This window comes from Nicotiana tabacum, chromosome 11 (genome assembly GCF_000715075.1).
Source record: "Nicotiana tabacum cultivar K326 chromosome 11, ASM71507v2, whole genome shotgun sequence".
Taxonomy (NCBI): domain Eukaryota; kingdom Viridiplantae; phylum Streptophyta; class Magnoliopsida; order Solanales; family Solanaceae; genus Nicotiana; species Nicotiana tabacum.
In genome coordinates this window covers 151,443,700-151,461,241 of record NC_134090.1, presented here as the reverse complement: position 1 = coordinate 151,461,241, position 17,542 = coordinate 151,443,700, and the positions used below count along the sequence as shown (strand labels likewise).

At 37.2% G+C, this 17,542-nt stretch overlaps 3 protein-coding genes across 4 annotated transcripts; 2 read left to right on the top strand and 1 right to left on the bottom strand.

Annotated features, from left to right (window-relative positions):
* The first annotated feature begins 2,267 nt into the window (after positions 1 to 2,267).
* LOC142166062 (uncharacterized) lies at positions 2,268 to 3,298 on the top strand. Its single transcript, XM_075224475.1, has 3 exons — positions 2,268 to 2,330; positions 2,727 to 3,234; positions 3,288 to 3,298. The coding sequence occupies exons 1-3, from the start codon at positions 2,268 to 2,270 to the stop codon at positions 3,296 to 3,298; spliced, it is 582 nt and encodes a 193-aa protein (XP_075080576.1).
* Positions 3,299 to 8,051: 4,753 nt separating this feature from the next.
* On the bottom strand, positions 8,052 to 8,687 carry LOC142166061 (zinc finger BED domain-containing protein RICESLEEPER 2-like). Its single transcript, XM_075224474.1, has one exon. The coding sequence runs from the start codon at positions 8,685 to 8,687 to the stop codon at positions 8,052 to 8,054; it is 636 nt and encodes a 211-aa protein (XP_075080575.1).
* Positions 8,688 to 12,944: 4,257 nt separating this feature from the next.
* On the top strand, positions 12,945 to 16,585 carry LOC142166397 (protein TIC 20-I, chloroplastic-like). 2 transcript variants are annotated; one of them, XM_075225573.1, is made up of 4 exons: positions 13,014 to 13,166; positions 14,476 to 14,647; positions 15,545 to 15,598; positions 15,787 to 16,585. In XM_075225573.1, exons 2-4 carry the CDS (start codon positions 14,497 to 14,499, stop codon positions 16,422 to 16,424), a joined length of 843 nt encoding a protein of 280 aa, XP_075081674.1. In that variant the 5' UTR covers positions 13,014 to 13,166; positions 14,476 to 14,496; the 3' UTR covers positions 16,425 to 16,585. The 2 variants fall into 2 exon arrangements, with proteins under 2 accessions (XP_075081675.1, XP_075081674.1); XM_075225574.1 differs by lacking the exon at positions 15,545 to 15,598 and having other exon boundaries at positions 12,945 to 13,166.
* The last annotated feature ends 957 nt before the right edge of the window (positions 16,586 to 17,542 follow it).

Sequence of the window (17,542 nt, the reverse complement as noted above, 5' to 3'; positions counted from 1 at the left end):
CTCGAGGTTTCTTGGATGGGATACTCAAGGCATTACATGCTCTTGGATGTTCTAGTGATAGAGCTGTGGAGCTCGCAACATACAAACTAGAGGATATGGCCAACACATGGTATGCAACTGTATTGCTATGAAGGCCAGCAGGAGCAGCACCACTGACATGGGACGAGTTCACTAAGTTGTTCAAGAAGCATTTTCTTCTAGACAGTCGGATGCAAAAATATGCTAGAGACTTTGAGAGATTGGTTCAGACTCCTGATATGGATGTGTCAACATATAACACTAAGTTCGGTAAGCTAGCTATATATGCTCCTCACTTAGTGCCTACCGAAGAAGCTCGAGTTCAGAGGTTTATTGATGGATTGGTTGGTCGTCTATACACTGCAATAGACCCATAGATGAAGACTTTATCCTACTCTAATGTAGTCAACCTTGCTAGAAATATTGAAAACAAGGGACGTGAGGAGCGTGCAGCTAGTGATTTACGTAAGAAGGCCAAGACATGAGGCATTTTCAATGGTGGTATTAGTGAAAATAGAAGAGCAGGAAATCAGGGACAACAACAACAACAACAGGGTTCTCAGACAGGGACACACATGTCTTCACAGTCCACATACAGACCACATTACAGATAATGTAATAGAGGACCATCATCTTCTGGACATCGTAATTCTGGGCTGATATATGCCACTACTCCAGCCTGCCAGACTTGTGGTAGATCACATTTGGGCCAATGTCGTGTTCTAACTGGAGAGAGATTTCGGTGTGGCCAGTTGGGACATCACTTGAGGGATTGCCCTCAGCCTCCGAGAAATTTCAACCAGGCTTCTATTCAGTCAGCTACACCGACTCAGACTACTCGTAATACTTCAGGTGCTACAGGTACATGAAATAGAGGTCGAGGTGTTGGAGACTGTGCTACTGTGAATCAAGGACAAGGCAATGCTGGTAGAGGTCAGGCGAGAGTTTTTGCATTTACTAGACAGGATGCTCAAGCCTCGAATGTAGTGGTTACAAGTATTCTTTCTGTCTGTTCATTTGATGCACTTGCGTTGATTGATACGGGATCTACTCACTCCTATGTGTCCTCATACTTTGCTTTGAGATTTAGTAGACAACCCGAGCTATTGAATGATCATTTTCTAGGTGCTACTCATGTTGGAGAGTCTTTGTTAGCTGAATACACGTATTGTTGCTTGTCAGATTCGGGTTGAGGGTAGAGATACTCTAGCTAACCTTATTGTACTTGATATGATTGACTTTGACATACTGATGGGAATGGATTGGTTATCTTCTTGCTATGCTAAAGTCGATTGTCATGCAAAGATAGTTAAGTCTGAGATACCAAATGAACCCAGTTTTATTCTAAGAGGGAGTTAGGTTCCAGAGACTTGCAAAATTGTATCTTTTATGAAGGCTCAACGACTTCTGAAGAAAGGTTTCTTGGGTGTCTTAGCTATTGTAAATGATACAAGAAAGGAAATAGTTAGTATAGAGAATGTACCAGTAGTGAGAGAATTTTCTGATGTATTTCCTGAGGATTTACCAGGATTGCCTCCAATACGAGAAATAGACTTTGGTATTGATTTGCTACCTGACACACAACCCATATCGAATGGCACCAGCAGAGTTGAGGGACCAATAGAGTTGAGGGAGCTAAAGCAACAGTTACAAGATTTGTTAGATAAGAGTTTTATTAGACCTAGTGTGTCACCATGGGGTGCACCAGTACTATTCGTAAAGAAGAAAGACGGATCCCTGAGAATGTGCATTGACTACAGGCAGTTGAACAAGATAACAATACGTAATAAATATCCTTTGCCTCGTATAGATGACATGTTTGATCAATTACAAGGAGCTGCCCACTTTTCAAAGATTGACCTCCGTTCTGGTTATCATCAACTTAGGATCAAAGATGAAGATATTTCAAAGACTTCTTTCAGAACTCGATACGGGCATTATGAGTTTCTTGTGATGCCTTTCGGACTGACTAATGCTCCATCTACATTCATGGATTTAATGAGTAGGGTGTTCAAGCCGTTTCTGGATAGATTTTTAATAGTATTTATTAATGATATCCTGATATATTCTCGTAGCCAAGGAGAATACGAGAATCATCTCAGAACTGTGTTGCAGACACTGCGAGAACATCGGCTTTATGCTAAGTTCTCAAAGTGTGAATTCTAGCTAGACTCGGTATCATTTCTAAGGCATGTTGTATCCAAAGATGGAATTATGGTAGATCCTAAGAAGATCGAAGCTGTGCAGAAATGGCACAGGCCTACTTCTCCTACAGAGATTCGCAGCTTTTTAGGCTTAGCAGGCTATTACAGGCATTTTGTGTAGGATTTCTCCAGAATAGCAGCGCCACTAACCAAGCTAACACAAAAAATGCAAAGTTTTAATGGACGGAGGAATGTGAGTAGAGCTTTCAGAAACTCAAAACGTGTCCAACAACTGCACCAATATTAGCCTTACCATCAGGTTCCGGAGGATTTACAGTATTCTGTGACGCTTTGAGGGTGGGATTATGATGTGTTCTCATGCAAAATGATCGCATTATTGCTTATGCTTCGAGACAATTGAAAAAGCACGAGCAAAACTACCTTACACATGATTTGGAGATGGCTGTAGTGGTATTTGCTCTAAAAATTTAGAGACATTATCTATATAACGAAACTTGTGAGATTTATACTGATCATAAAAGTCTGAAGTATATCTTTCAACAGAGAGATCTAAATCTTCGGCAACGTCGTTGGATGGAACTACTCAAAGACTATGATTGTTCTATTTTGTATCATCTTGGAAAAACCAATGTGGTGGTTGATGCATTGAGCAGAAAATCTATGGGGAGTTTGGCGCATATAGCTCCTACAAAGAGACTTTTGGCCAAAGATATTCAGAGACTAGAAGATACAAGTATCAGATTTAGTGTCGGAAATTCAGAGGCATTATTGGCTTGTACTCAATCTAAGTCTTCATTAGTTGAGTGCATTAAGACCACCCAATATAAGGATGAACGATTATGCAAATATAGATACGAGGCCTTAGCTGGTAAAAGCAAGGATATGATTGTTGAAAGTGATGGTGTTCTTCAAATGGGTGACAAGCTATGTGTAGCAGACGTAGATGGGTTGAGACATGCTATTCTTGAAGAAGCCCACAACTCTAAATACACTATACAACGTGGATCCACAAAAATGTACCATGACCTGAAACAATTTTATTGGTGGGAAGGTATGAAGAAAGATGTTGCTAACTTTGTTTCTAGTTGTTTGACTTGTCAGCAGGTCAAGGCTGAGCATCAGCTACCCACAGGACTACTACAATAAATTGAAATTCCAGAGTGGAAATAGGAAAGAATTACTATGGATTTTGTCATCGGGCTACCACGAATCCTTAGAGGTTATGACTCGGTATGGGTGATTGTAGATCGACTGACGAAATCAACACACTTTTTATCGATGAAGACTACATATGGTGGAGTCAGGTATGCACAGATATTTATGAACGAAATTGTCCGACTTCACGGAGTTCCAATATCCATCATCTCTGATAGAGGATCACAATTCACTTTACGCTTTTGGAAATCTTTTCAAGAAGCACTGGGTACGCGAGTAGATCTTAGTACTGCATTTCATCCACAGATAGACGGGCCGTCTGAACGTACTATACAGATCTTGGAGGATATATTGAGAGCTTGCATTGTCGAGTTTGGAGGTAGTTGGGACACTTACCTACCTTTAGCTGAGTTTGCTTACAACAATAGCTTCCAGTCTAATATTCAAATGGCACCGTACGAAGCATTATATGGTAGAAGATGTCGTTCTCCTATCGGATGGTTTGAAGTTGGTGAGACTAACTTATTGGGACCTGACTTAGTACAAGAAGCTATGGACAAAGTCCAGTTGATCAGACAGAGATTGCTTACAGCTCAAAGCAGACAAAAGTCTTATGCTGATAAGAGAAGAAGAGACATAGTGTTCACAATTAGAGACAAAGTGTTCCTACGAGTCTCCCCTATGAAAGGTGTGATGCGGTTTGGGAAAAGAGGCAAGTTGAGCCCCAGGTTTATAGGACCGTATGAGATACTAGACCGAGTGGGAGCAGTGACTTATCGTTTGGCACTTCCTCCTGAGTTGTCCTTTATCCATCCAATATTTCACGTCTCAATGCTAAGAAAATGTATATCTGACTCATCTCAGGTGATTGAAGCACCTTCTATACCACTTGATGAGAAGTTGTCTTACGAGAAAGAGTCGATGGCAATTGTTGATAGACAAGTAAGAAAGCTACGGTCAAAAGAAATTGTGTTCGTTAAAGTCTTATAGAGAAATCATACCGTTGAAGAAGCCACTTGGGAAATAGAAACAGATATGCAAGCGAAGTATCCCCATTTATTTCAGTCTGGAGGTACGTACTTGTTATAAATTCGGGGACCGAATTTCATAAGGTGGGAAGAATATAATACCCTATATTTTAAATAAGGGTGTATTGGTCATTAGCCAAAAAAGGGAAGCAAAACAAATAAAATAAGATCAAAAGAATAAAATATATATAAAAGAAGGGAAATAGGCTAAAGCCCATCAGATTGTGGCGTTCAATAAGGGATTGAAAACCCTTAGCCACTAAAGCATCAAACTTAGAAAAGTTTCGCTGCTTATAGCAGCAACACCGTGATTCATCAAAAAGGAAATTTGCATATATTTTCGAGCCTCAACAATAGAGTTCCAGGTAACCACAAGCCAACTTCCATCTACTGTGGCGATATTGATTTTTGATATGGAATTTTTGGTAATTTTGGGTAATTACAAAGGTGTGATTTGTTTGAGAATTGGGGAAAAACAACTGGAGGTTTTAGAATAAAGGAAGAAGATGAAGATAGCAATGTATTTTAGTTAAACTAGTATCTTTATATACAGAAACTAGACCATGTTTAGTGAAATTTAATATTAGGATTGAGTTTGGAACTCGATTTTGGTGGGTACCAGTAACATGAATTTCCATGTGAAACAAATTAGTTCCTGAATAACTATGAACCTAGAATGAAGCAACTGTTGAGAATTTATTTTAATAGTATTATGATTGTTGAACAGACAATGTCCTTAAGTGACGCTAAGATGTGGGTTACAAAACTTGTAATTCGCTATCACTTAAATTTAGTGAATTTTGGGGTCAATTGATGGTAACACTAAACTTGTATGATTTATAGATTGCACACAAATTGAGCAATTGGATCAATAAGAAGTCGAGCTTTGGTTAGTTGGCTTTGAGAGGTGAGTAGTAACCTTACCTCAATTTGTATTTCTACAACTAGCATGATGTACATATGATTTTAATATGAGCATGTTACTGACTGAATTGAATCTGCATGTGACAAGTCTTTTACTCGATATGATACCGAAATAGTTATATGAGATGAATACCGTGGTTTTAAATATTTTCTACGAGTACATACGGATTACAGAGACAAGTATAAATGGGAGTATACTTTGAAGGATCCCATAGCTAACGGCGGGTTCATTAGACCTGGTGCACCTTGTAATTACAGATCACCGTTATAGCCCTCGCTAGTGGGAAGGTAGAACTAGCATACCGTTACCGGTTTCCCTCGAGTAGGGACTACCGTTATATATGACTTTTTGCAAAGAAGTCCACAATTATACCGATTACATGATCCGTTCATTGAAACCTCCCAAATATGAATATTAATATTATACAGTGGTTACCGAGCTTATTACTGAATTGTATTTGTATTATACTACAAGAAAAGTATGATGAGACTGAAAATTATTTATTGTTTCTGAAAGGGCATTTTTATGTTGTTTTCTGTTTGATATACTAGCATGTTTTCTGAATTGTCCCCAAATTAAAAACGGTTGTGGTTAAGTGTTATTACTCACTAAGCTAGCGACTCATTCCCCGCTAATTTTTTTACTGACAACAATTGACACAGGTGAGAATTTCGTTAATTAGAGCGCACAGGTTGAGAATTCTTGATGAGCCTAGCACTTGTTTGCGTGGGCGGAGATCTTTATCAATTGTTATGGTCTTTTCTTTGAATTTTTAGAGTCACTCCATAGTCATTCTTTTAGTGTCATGAGTATTATTTTGCTATTAGTCTTATGTCGAGTATCGTTCTTTATTATCAAAGTCGGAGATAAATTAGTATTTCTGGTTGTTAGTAGGTTGATTAGTAATGGTGAAGACTATTTTGGTTAATTGATAAGTGGTCGATTGTTTGAATTGCTATTAGGATGTTTGGTTGCTGATTTGAGACAGGGAAAATTTTTGGGATAGTCCAAAAATAGGGGAAACTCTGTCCGATTTTCTGTAAAATACCGATGAGGCTTACTTAGGAGCACTTGCTCCTAAGTGCCGGTCACGATCCTAAATTGAGTCGTGACAGGTGGAAACCTTCTTCCTTATTTCCTCAGCTAGTCCTTCATTGTAGTAATTAGGGAACCCTCTGACTCTTGTAAAGGTGCGAGCTTATTACATCATATACCCGACGGAATTTTTTATGTTCTTACTCGCCTATAATTATCCTTAATTACTTATTTCCACGCCCTTGTGCTCGTAGGGTTGCTTCCGAAATTTTGACTATCTTCCCGGTGACACTTTTTTTTATTTTCGTAACACTTATACGGTACCTTTAACTACCCCAACTCATATTTGAATGTTTCTCAAGGATTACGACGTCATATCTGCGATACTGAATTCATTATGTTGGGTTTCACTACGTTTATCTTGCACAATATGCATGATTTGTCTGTATCCTCTTGCCTAGCCATAACTAAGCTCTTCCCTAATTAACTTCTAACTAGGGGTGGGCGTTCGATATTTCGGTTCGGTATTTAAGAATTTCATTTCGGTATTCAGTTTATCAATTGTGTATACCAAATACCATACCAAAATATTTCGGTACGGTTCGGTATTTCTTATTTTGGTTCGGTACGGTTTCGGTTTAACAATCAATGAATAATCAATGCTAACAGTGCACATGCACAATTGAAATTTTCACTCTGAAAGAATTTGTTTTCCGATATATAACAGTGCACATGGCTGATGGCACATGCACAATTGAATAAGTGAAAAGCAAAAGCTGAACAAGACAACAAGTTCTTTACAATCTGCACGCCAGTATATCATACTATACAATATTACAATCTGCATTCTGCACACCAGTATACAAGTGAAAAGCAAAAGCTGGCCAACTGCACAATGCACATTACACAACTATATTAAACAACTTAAACACAATGCAATACTGCAATCAACTGGCCAATTGCACATTACACAACTTAACACTTAACACAGTACACAACTACACAACTACACAACACATTACACAACTTAACACTTAACACAGTTCACAGTTGAATCTGTACACAACTACACATTACACAACTTAACACTTAACACTTAAACACAGTGCAATAAAAACACAGTGCAACAAAAACAGTCTTAACACTTAAACACAGTGCAACTGGCCAACTACAACAGTCTTAACAGTCTTAACACTTAAACAGTTAAACATAGTGCAACAAAAACAGAGAGGGCATCCCTCAACAAACAGTCTTAATTCTTAAACATGAATTCCAGGAAGACGTGCAAGACAACGCTTAATATGCTTCCTTAAACCAATTGTTCCATTCCTCTTTGGATTAACATTATATACTTGACCACAATGTTTGCACTCTACTTTGCGAACTTCTCCGTTATCTTCTTTCACCACAAAGTATTCCCAAATATCGGAGCGTTGAGCAGTAGCACGGGGCATGATTGCACTTGAACCTAAAAAAAATATAAATCATAAGTTAGAATATTATATTTTGATGATAATAAAACAAAACTACAAAATATTAAGTATATCATTATCACCAAACAAATAGAGTATTAAACTTACCACTCAAGATGCAAGTTGCAACTATACATCAAACCATGCTAGTAGTGCTTCCATTATTTTCCATATCTAAAGATAATACGACCAAATATATCATACAAATGAAAAAGCATGATATATTATTTTGAATTAAAATACACACAAAATATTAAAGCTTACCAAGCTCGAGTTCCTCAAGATACTTCAAGTCTTTTTCAACACTAATAGGATTCTTCTCTTCTCTAAGCCAATCTTGAACACAAATAAGAGCTTGCACACATTTAGGAGTCAATGAACTTCTAAATGAATCAAGAATACGGCCACCAGTGCTAAACGCGCATTCCGACGCCACACTAGAAATTGGAATTGCCAACACATCACGAGCCAACTCCGAAAGAATAGGAAATCTAGGAGCATGTGTTTTCCACCAACTCAAGATATCAAATTCTTCACTAAAAGGCTCTTGTTCTTCATTAATGTATTTATCCAACTCCGATTTAGCACCCCCACTTCCATTGTCTTCCTTTTGTTTCTTCAAGCTAAGCTTAGTCCTTATTTTTGATGCACTTATAACACTCCCACTAGGTGTATTAGATGTGTTGTTAGATGAAGTAGAACTAGATGGAGATTGAGGACAAGATTCGGTTGAATACTTTTTTAGATACTCTCCAAACAAAGAATTTATATAAGCATACACCTCAGCATTTATTTTCTTCCCTTTTTCCTCCCCAAAAAGTTCTTCAAGTGCTCCCTCAACATATTCAAATTTGTTACGTGGATCCAAGACGGAAGCAATAAAAATCATTTTATTCATCTTTTCAGGCTCACCCCAATACTTCTTGAACTTTTCTTACATTTGCTGAGCCATTTTTCTCAAATGCTCATCCTCACTAGCTAAACACATTTTCAAATGACAATAAAGTTCAGATACATCCTCAAAATGAGAATTACAAGTGATATAACGTGAACCTGAAACTTTTTTAGTTAGCTCGTGAAATCTTGCAAGAAACTCTATCACATTCCTCACATTCACCCAATCATCAGATTCAAGAGGACCTGCATTACCACCATCTTCACAAAGATGAGAACATTGATAAGCAGAAAATCCATCATAAAAAAGATGCAACTTGTCAAAGGCCTTTTCAAAGTGTTGTGCTGTATCCAACATCAAATAGGTGGAATTCCACCTGGTAGGAACATCCAAACACAACGTTTTGGTACAAACCTTTACATGTGCACAACACTATTTAAACTTTAAGGTCCTTGCAGGCGAAGATCTCACATACCTCACAATATTTCTAACACGTGTCACAGAAGCATCAAGTTCTTTCAAACCATCTTGCACAATTAGATTTAGTATATGAGCCATGCATCTCACATGAAGATGTTTACCAATCATCATATTAGTTTTCCACATATCTAACTGTTTAGACAATTCATTGACAGTGACATCATTTGAAGAAGCATTGTCCACAGTAATAGTGAAAACCTTGTCTAATTTCCATTCAAGCAAACAATACCTAATAGCTTTAGCCATCTCTTCACCCTTATGACTAGTGATAGGGCAAAAATGTAGTATTCTTTTATGCAACTTCCAATCCCTATCAATGAAGTGGGCGGTCAAACACATATAATTTATTCTTTGTAATGAAGTCCAAGTGTCTGTTGTTAGGCAAATTTTTGGTTGTGCTTCTCTAAAAGAACTTCTTAGATTTTGCCTCAATTCACCGTAAACTTCATAACAATTCCTTGTTATTGTTCTACGAGAAGGAAGACGAAATAGTGGTTGAGTTTTCTCATAAACTTCATAAAGCCTTCATTTTCTACAAAGCTAAATGGTAGTTCATTAGTAACTATCATCTCAATTAAGGCCCTCCTAACCACTTTTTGATCAAATTTCCAAATTGATCCTTCATCATTTTGGCAAGATTGAAAATTTATCTTTGTTTGACTATTATCTTTGGCAATGTTAAGTGGGTATTCTTTGCATCTAAGCAAATGATTCTTCAATCCTGTTGTTCCATTCTTAGATGAATTAGCAGCATAAGCTTGTTTACAATATCGACACCGTGCTTTCCCAACCCATTAACCTCAAATTTATCAAAATGGTTCCAAACGTCAGACCTAGGTTGCATGGCTTTCCTTTTCTTGGAATCTTGAGTATCAATGGTGTTGGTGTTACTATCTACCGTAATAGGTAAACTTTCACTAGAACCAACATCACTTACTTTACTTGTATCTTCCATCTATACAAAATTAAACAAATATAAACATAAATTAACAATCAACAAATTAACTATAAGTATGAGAGTGCACTTTTAGATTTTAGTTATTTCAAACTAGCTATAAGTAGCTTCAACTACCATGTTTCTGCTATAACAAATTAACAATATCTTTCCAACAGATGCAACAGCAGTCTAATGTAACTGCAGCTAAGCAAAAGCTAAAAAGGCTAAAGAAGCCATTAACAATATCCTTTTCTAGCCATCTATAAATAAATAAAATACCATGGCCATTACTACTCAAGTGACAAGTCCACAATTATTTAAATCTTTCCAAACCAGCAACCATAAGAATGTCACAACAAAGAAGACTAACAGTGAATTCACTCAACTGTCATCATCCTAAAGTGTCTATCACAAGAAAAATGCAAGGAAAGTTCTAAAAATCAGACCTAAACAAAGTAATCATATGGTAAGCCTAACACATAGTCGTGTACTCACAACTGTTATTATACAAGCAAATGAATTAAACAGCATGAACGTGATACAGATGATATTTGCCTACTAAAGGGAAAAGCTCGGAACAACAGTTCATTCAATCAGCAGTACAACCAAAAGAAAACGAAACGTACCTTTGAAATTGAAATTGAATCGAGCTCGGAACACTGGAACAGGACAACAGCGTCTTCGACACTTCGTTTGCCCAGAATTTGTGTGGAGTGAGGAATCGAATCGAGCTGGACATCGCCGCCTATAACCCTAAATTAGTTTGATGCAGAAAATCAGAAATTAAAAAAATTATGCGAACTGTGAACTCAAAAAGTTCAAAATTTAAAAATATAAAAACTCAGAAGAAACCTCAGAGAGTACTGGGATGAGATGAGATGAGACTTACAAAACTTACAAAAGTAGTGAAGTTAACCGGTGAAGATGAGATGAGACTCGAGCTTGACTGTCGACTGGTCGTAAGTCGTAACTCGTAGACTCGCAGTCGATTCTCGATTCAGATGATATCCTAAGCCCTAATGCCCTAATTTGATTCAGATGGTCTAAGAGAAGAGAAGAGAAGAGATTAGAGAGGAAGTGTAATGGGCTTGGGGCTTGGGGCTTGGGTAATTGGGCTTAGGGGAGCTGGGAGTGGGTGGGACGGTATGGCCGTATGGGGCTATGGGCTTAGATATAGTCATATATATTATATATGTAATTGGGCTTAGATAATAGATATAGTCATATATATTATATAGGTTCACCAAATTCTCGGTATTTCGGTTTACCGAAATTGTAAAATTATAATAACGAGAACCGAACCGAAATATCGAAAATCCAGTACCGAATTAGACCGAAATATCGAAAAAACCGAAACCGAAATACCAAATTAATTTGGTTCGGTTCGGAATTCGATTTTTCAGATTTTATGCCCACCCCTAAGGTAATGGAGGTGCTTGACAGCTAACAAAAACGTGTTGCTTAACAACTATTTTGTTCATTTTTCTCGTTTTCAAACACATTAATTCCATTTCTCTCTTCTTCTTTTTTCTTGTTTATTAGAATTGCAATTGTTGGGCTTAAAAGTTTTAGCATTTAGTGGAATATTTCTGGTAAAAATTGTGTGGGTAGCCACTTTTTAAAGTGGTATTTACTTTTTATTCAGCATTTGCAATGCTTAGCAATAGTAGCCACTAATCTATTAAAATTAATATGAAAAGACCGTGTTACCCTTTCTCCTATCTCTTTCATGTTAGGAAGAAAGAACTATGCCGCCGTCTGTGAGGAGTTTATTGTTTTCAGAAGAAAAGCAATACAAAAAACAAAACTTGCATTTTCTTTTTCCAGAAAAGTGAACCCCGCATCAAAATATTCAGTCAGAACTACAAACATATTTGTAAACTACTATTCTCCACATCAATATACGTTCACGAAAAAACAAAACGAAATTAAACAAAAACAAAAAAGGAAAACCTTTTGTAGTCCATTTCAGCTAGTGAAGGAATTGGAGATAACCGCCATAGACATAACCAACACCCTTGAACATAGAATTACAAGTTCAAAAGTTAAGGACACTTGGTCCTGAACTTAGACTAACAAGCTCAAAAGTTAAAGAAAATAGGTCCTGAACTTACCGTTACAAGTTCAAAAGTTAAGGACAATAGGTCCTAAAGTCCTGAACTTAGACTAACAAGCTCAAAAGTTAAGGACAATAGGTCCTGAAATCCTGAACTTAGACTAACAAGCTCAAAAGTTAAGGATAATAGGTCCTGAACTTAGACTTACAAGTTCAAAAGTTAAGGACAGGTAGTCCTTAACTTAGAGTTACAAGCACAAAACTTAAGGAAATGTGGTCCTGAACTTCGAGTTCAAAGTTCAAAAGTTAAGGACATGTAGTCCTGAACTTAGAGTTGCACATTCAAAAGTTAAGGACATGTAGTCCTGAACTTAGAGTTGTAAGTTCAAAAATTAAGGACATTTGGTCCTGAACTTTATGAGCAGAAGAGTGTTTTCGTCCGGGCAGGTAAAGTTTATTGAAGCAGTGGCTAAAGGCTAAAGACATTTTAAACAATGGCTTAAAAGTAATTACATACTCCCTCTGTTCCAGTTTATGTGAACCTATTTCCTTTTTGGTCCGTTCCAAAAAGAATGAACCCTTTCGAAATTTGGTAACAATTTAGCTTAAAGTTACAACTTTACCCTTAATGAGAAGCTTTTATAACCACACAAATACTCTGGGCCCCATTTGAACTTGTTTAGGACCACAAATTCCAAAAGTCTTCATTTTTTACTTAAACTCCGTGCCCAGTCAAACAGGTTCACATAAATTGAAACGGAGGGAGTATGTTATTAGTGGCTAACCAACCGTGCACTTCCCCATAGCCGGCTCAAAAGTGGCTATCCCACCCACTTTTCCCTGTCCTGTGGTGTATGGGCTCAATTTAGAAGTGAGCGGTGGCCCATTGACAGCTCGTTTTCCTCTTATTCATAATCCAGTAATCCACCATAACAGATAAGTTCTGAGCACTCACTCGCACCCCGCACATCTCTCACTCTTTCTCTATGCCTTCAACTAGGTATTTAATCCTTCTTTCTGTTTCGAATGTTTTTTTTTCCGCCTTTGTGTTTTTGCGGAAGTAGGGCTATTTTTGAAGCATAAATGGGTGCATTTGTTATTATTCAATTTTATGGTCTTCGCCTTTACAACTATTTGTCGACTTCCACAATGTAATAATCTTGTAACATTGGAATTTAGGGGGTTTAAATATGATAGTTGTGAAAGTAATGTTGTTGAATCTGCCATTTTGAAGCATTTATGGGGTCAAATTTAAGTTTATTCTAAATTTTGAATAACAAAAGTTTAGATTTTAAAAAATTCAATTAGTTTCGATTCAATTGCTTCTTATTAGTTTTATGCATCTTAATGTAATGTAATATCCAAACCATTCAGTTATTTCAAGCTCAACATTTGAAATACACTCACCTGACAGAATAAATTGAGTGTTTCTGGCCTTATTTTGTTATTGAAGTTTTTCTGGCTTGAGGGCCTTGGACAACTTCACCTTTTTTCCCCTTTCTTTTTGGTTACTAAGTAGAGTAGGGGCTATTTGAATGTACAATTTGAATGAGTACAATTGATAGGAAGGTGTATAGGTCGAGAATTAGGGTAGAAGGTTAGTACGTAATCGAGAGTGTTTCTTCCCCATACCAGTAGTATTAGTAGTTAGTCTTCTATTCTATTATTGTTATATCTTTATTACTACATCTTTTGCTTTGTTTTCTTATTATATTGATGCTGTTACTGTTTGTTGGTAGTGCTTTCTTTTTATCTTTCCTTGAGCTGGGGCTCTATCGGAAACAACCTCTTTACCCTCAAGGTAGGGGTAAGGTCTGCGTACACGCTACCCTCCTCCCACTTGTAGGATTATACTGGGTTTATTGTTGTTGTTGTTGTTGTTGTTGTTGTTTTCCCCCTTTCTTTTTGGTTACTAAATAGCGTAGGGGCTATTTGAATGTAAAATCAATTTGAATGGGTACAAAATAACTGTAGTTTATAGTATTTGAAACCACGAGGAGCATTACTAATGGTTTGTGTTGGCCGTAAATTCATATAGTTGTACTGCAGGGTTACGGAGAAAGGAAAGTATTTCTTTCCATGCATAAAGACAAACTTCTATTGTATTGGGGATTTGCCATATTATTTACTAATTACTGATGGTAGAATACTTCCAGCGTCTGCATCTGATATTCAATCAGTTGTATATGCATTTGCTTTGTTTAGGCTACGTTTGTTTCTAATACTTCTCCATAGAGTTTGTGGATTTTTCGTCTGCTTGGTCTTTAACCCCCATTCCCTGTGGTTCTGTCCGATTTTCTTTTATGTAGAACATCTCCAAGGGCTTGAATATGATCCTAAATGGGTGCTCCTTAAGCCTCTCCAAGTCCTATGGATCTGCATCATCAAGCAGTTCACTGCTGCTGTCTTCTAAGGTTGTAACCTCATGTGTTAGACGTTCACCAGCACCTCATCGGTACTATCCGACATCCTGCTCCAAAGGTGTGTATGACATCTTTGTGCTGATCCTTTTGCCTGTCATTATTTCAGTATGTATTTATGATTTATAATAAATGTGTTATTGAAATGGTGGTTGCTGTTGCATCATATGCAATAACTGCAACAAAAAATAGAATGATATTTCGTCTCTTAATGAGGGGGCGAAGTCCTCAGCAGGCTATAGCTCTTTAGCTTGAGAAAGCTGATTTTTTCCAAAGAATAAATCTGATTTTTATGTTGGTTCTGTGTAGCTCGTTTTGTTTCTATTTAATGAAGGGTTCAATCATTGGGATCTCCGCTCATTAAGTGCATTTGTTTTTTTTTCCTTTTACAACCACTTCTTTTTTCTTAATTGGTATGATTCATTGACTTTCGATTAAAGATTCCTGTGAAGATGACATTTTATCACTACTCTATTCATTACCACCGCATGATCATTAAAGACATAGTTCAATTAAAGATCCCTGTGGCATTTTTCACTGCTCTATCAAACTACCACCGTAGGACCACCACAATCACGAACCTCCACCACATATCCATGACCGCCAACCACCACTAGTGAGTAGTGACAACCTTCACCGCTAGCCACCATGTCAACCACTACTACCACCAACTACCTCTATCACCAGACACTACCACCACCAACTACCACCACTTCATAAGTTCTTAAAATGCATGTAAGGAAGTTAGGAAGTGGATTTAGCTATGGTGATATGTCGTTATATTCTTAAAGGTGTATTCTTGTTTTTTCCGTCTTTAAGGAGAAATATGTAGTTGTTTTTTCCTCAAAGACTTCAAACTAAAAACTGAAATGGCTTGATTCCTTCTTGATGGTGTTGTTTATTAGAGATATGTATCCTTCCATTCACTTTTTCTACTGTTCTCATACACTTCAAACAGACCAATGTGCGAAGCTGGAATACTGTAAAAAAATTAGAGGACAAAAGTTGTATGGTAAGTCAAATGTAGTTCTTTTAGCATTCCGATTATAAGAAGCATGATAGAGAGAACAAAGCGGTCGACAGATGCTTAAGTATTATATCTCAGCTCTACAACCTCATAGTATAATTGATTTTCGCTAGCTCTAGTAGTTGAAAGAATTTAAAGCTAGTTACACTTTTAAAGTTGAGTTGTCGGTGCAGGATTCAGCTTCCTTGATCTTTCTTCTGCATCATCACCTCTTTTCAGTGGTGAATATGGTGGCCTTTCGCACGCTGTACCCCAGTTACCAAGGCGAAGCCAATTTTCCCTTGCCCCTAGAGCGTCAAAAGATGTCCCGTATAGTTACAGATTCCCTGCGATGACCACAAAGCCAAAGTGGTGGTGGAGAACCTTAGCATGCCTCCCTTATTTGATGCCTCTTCACGAGACTTGGATGTATGCTGAGACGGCATATCATCTCCACCCCTTTTTGGAAGATCTTGAGTTTCTGACATACCCTTTCCTGGGAGCAATTGGAAGATTACCAAGCTGGTTTCTAATGGCATACTTCTTTGTTGCTTATCTTGGTGTAGTGAGGAGAAAGGAATGGCCTCATTTCTTTAGATTCCATGTGGTGATGGGGATGCTTCTTGAGATTGCCCTGCAGGTTATCGGGACTATAAGCCGTTGGATGCCACTTGCTGTGTACTGGGGCAAAGTTGGCATGCATTTTTGGACTGCCGTCGCATTTGCCTATCTGTTCACTGTTTTAGAGTGCATAAGATGCGCCCTCGCAGGGATGTATGCAGACATTCCATTTGTCTGTGATGCAGCTTATATTCAAATACCTTATGATTAATGGCTGCCAACATATGTTTCTTATGCCTTTTAGATAGAACATTGAGGCTGGATGGAAGTGCAAATGATCAGTCTGTTTTGGATTGTAAAACTTAAATCTTTTATATAATGGACCTGTAAAACTAAACTTATGCGAGTGTTGTTCTGTCCTCTTCCATTTTCTCATTGCTGTCAAATTGGTTTTTTGTTTGTTTTCTTAATCTCAATTGCATTTATTCCGAGCATTCTAAATCCCTTTTACTCTTTCTTTCTCTTATCTTTGCCTGCTTTCCGCTCTCTCTTCACTTGTTCACTATCGAAGAAGCTTGTAATCAAACAAGATCTCATAGAAAAGCAGCTTAAATCCTTTATAAATTGACTCAAGTAGTTCTTTCATTAGTACAATAGAACTCTAGCCAATAATATAATCCTTAAAGTAAATATGCAACTCGCCAACTATTGTCAACATTAAAATCTCATTTGGCTTTAACAAAATTTTGCTAAATAATGAAGGATAATTTCCAAAGAATTGACATTATATTTGCAAAAAACTGATGCAGAAACCGAGATCAACTTCTAAGGTAACTGGCTGTATTGTGCTAAAACTGATTCGAAATGGAACAACATTTGTAATTAACTAACATGCCCTTCAACTTTGTGAGTAATTCGTGAGTGATCTTTATTTCATGGGGAAAATGATGATGCGAATCTAAAATACGGAAGACAAGAAATTTGAGAATAGACCCAACAAAGTATTAGTTGCAAAACAATTGATAAAAATCAATCACCCAATAATTACATAACAAAGTGAATCTAAACTATAGGAATACCTTCAAGTGGAAGTGTGATTCCACTTGAAGAATATACCTTGAATAAATTGTCATCAACAATGGCAAACCACCATTACACCTCTCAAAAGAATATTCATCATTCATCAAAGTTAGTCTCTATAAAATAAAAGCCTTAAGGGTTATTTATACTAGATTGAGTACTTGACTTCAAATGACCCAAATACCCCTAAGCTAATTTTAAGGAACTAAGTGTAGTCACTTATTACAAGTATAGCCTCCAATTACATGCAGTCTTCAATTGATGACAAATTACACAAATAACCTTCAATTGCGAAAGTAGCCATCAATT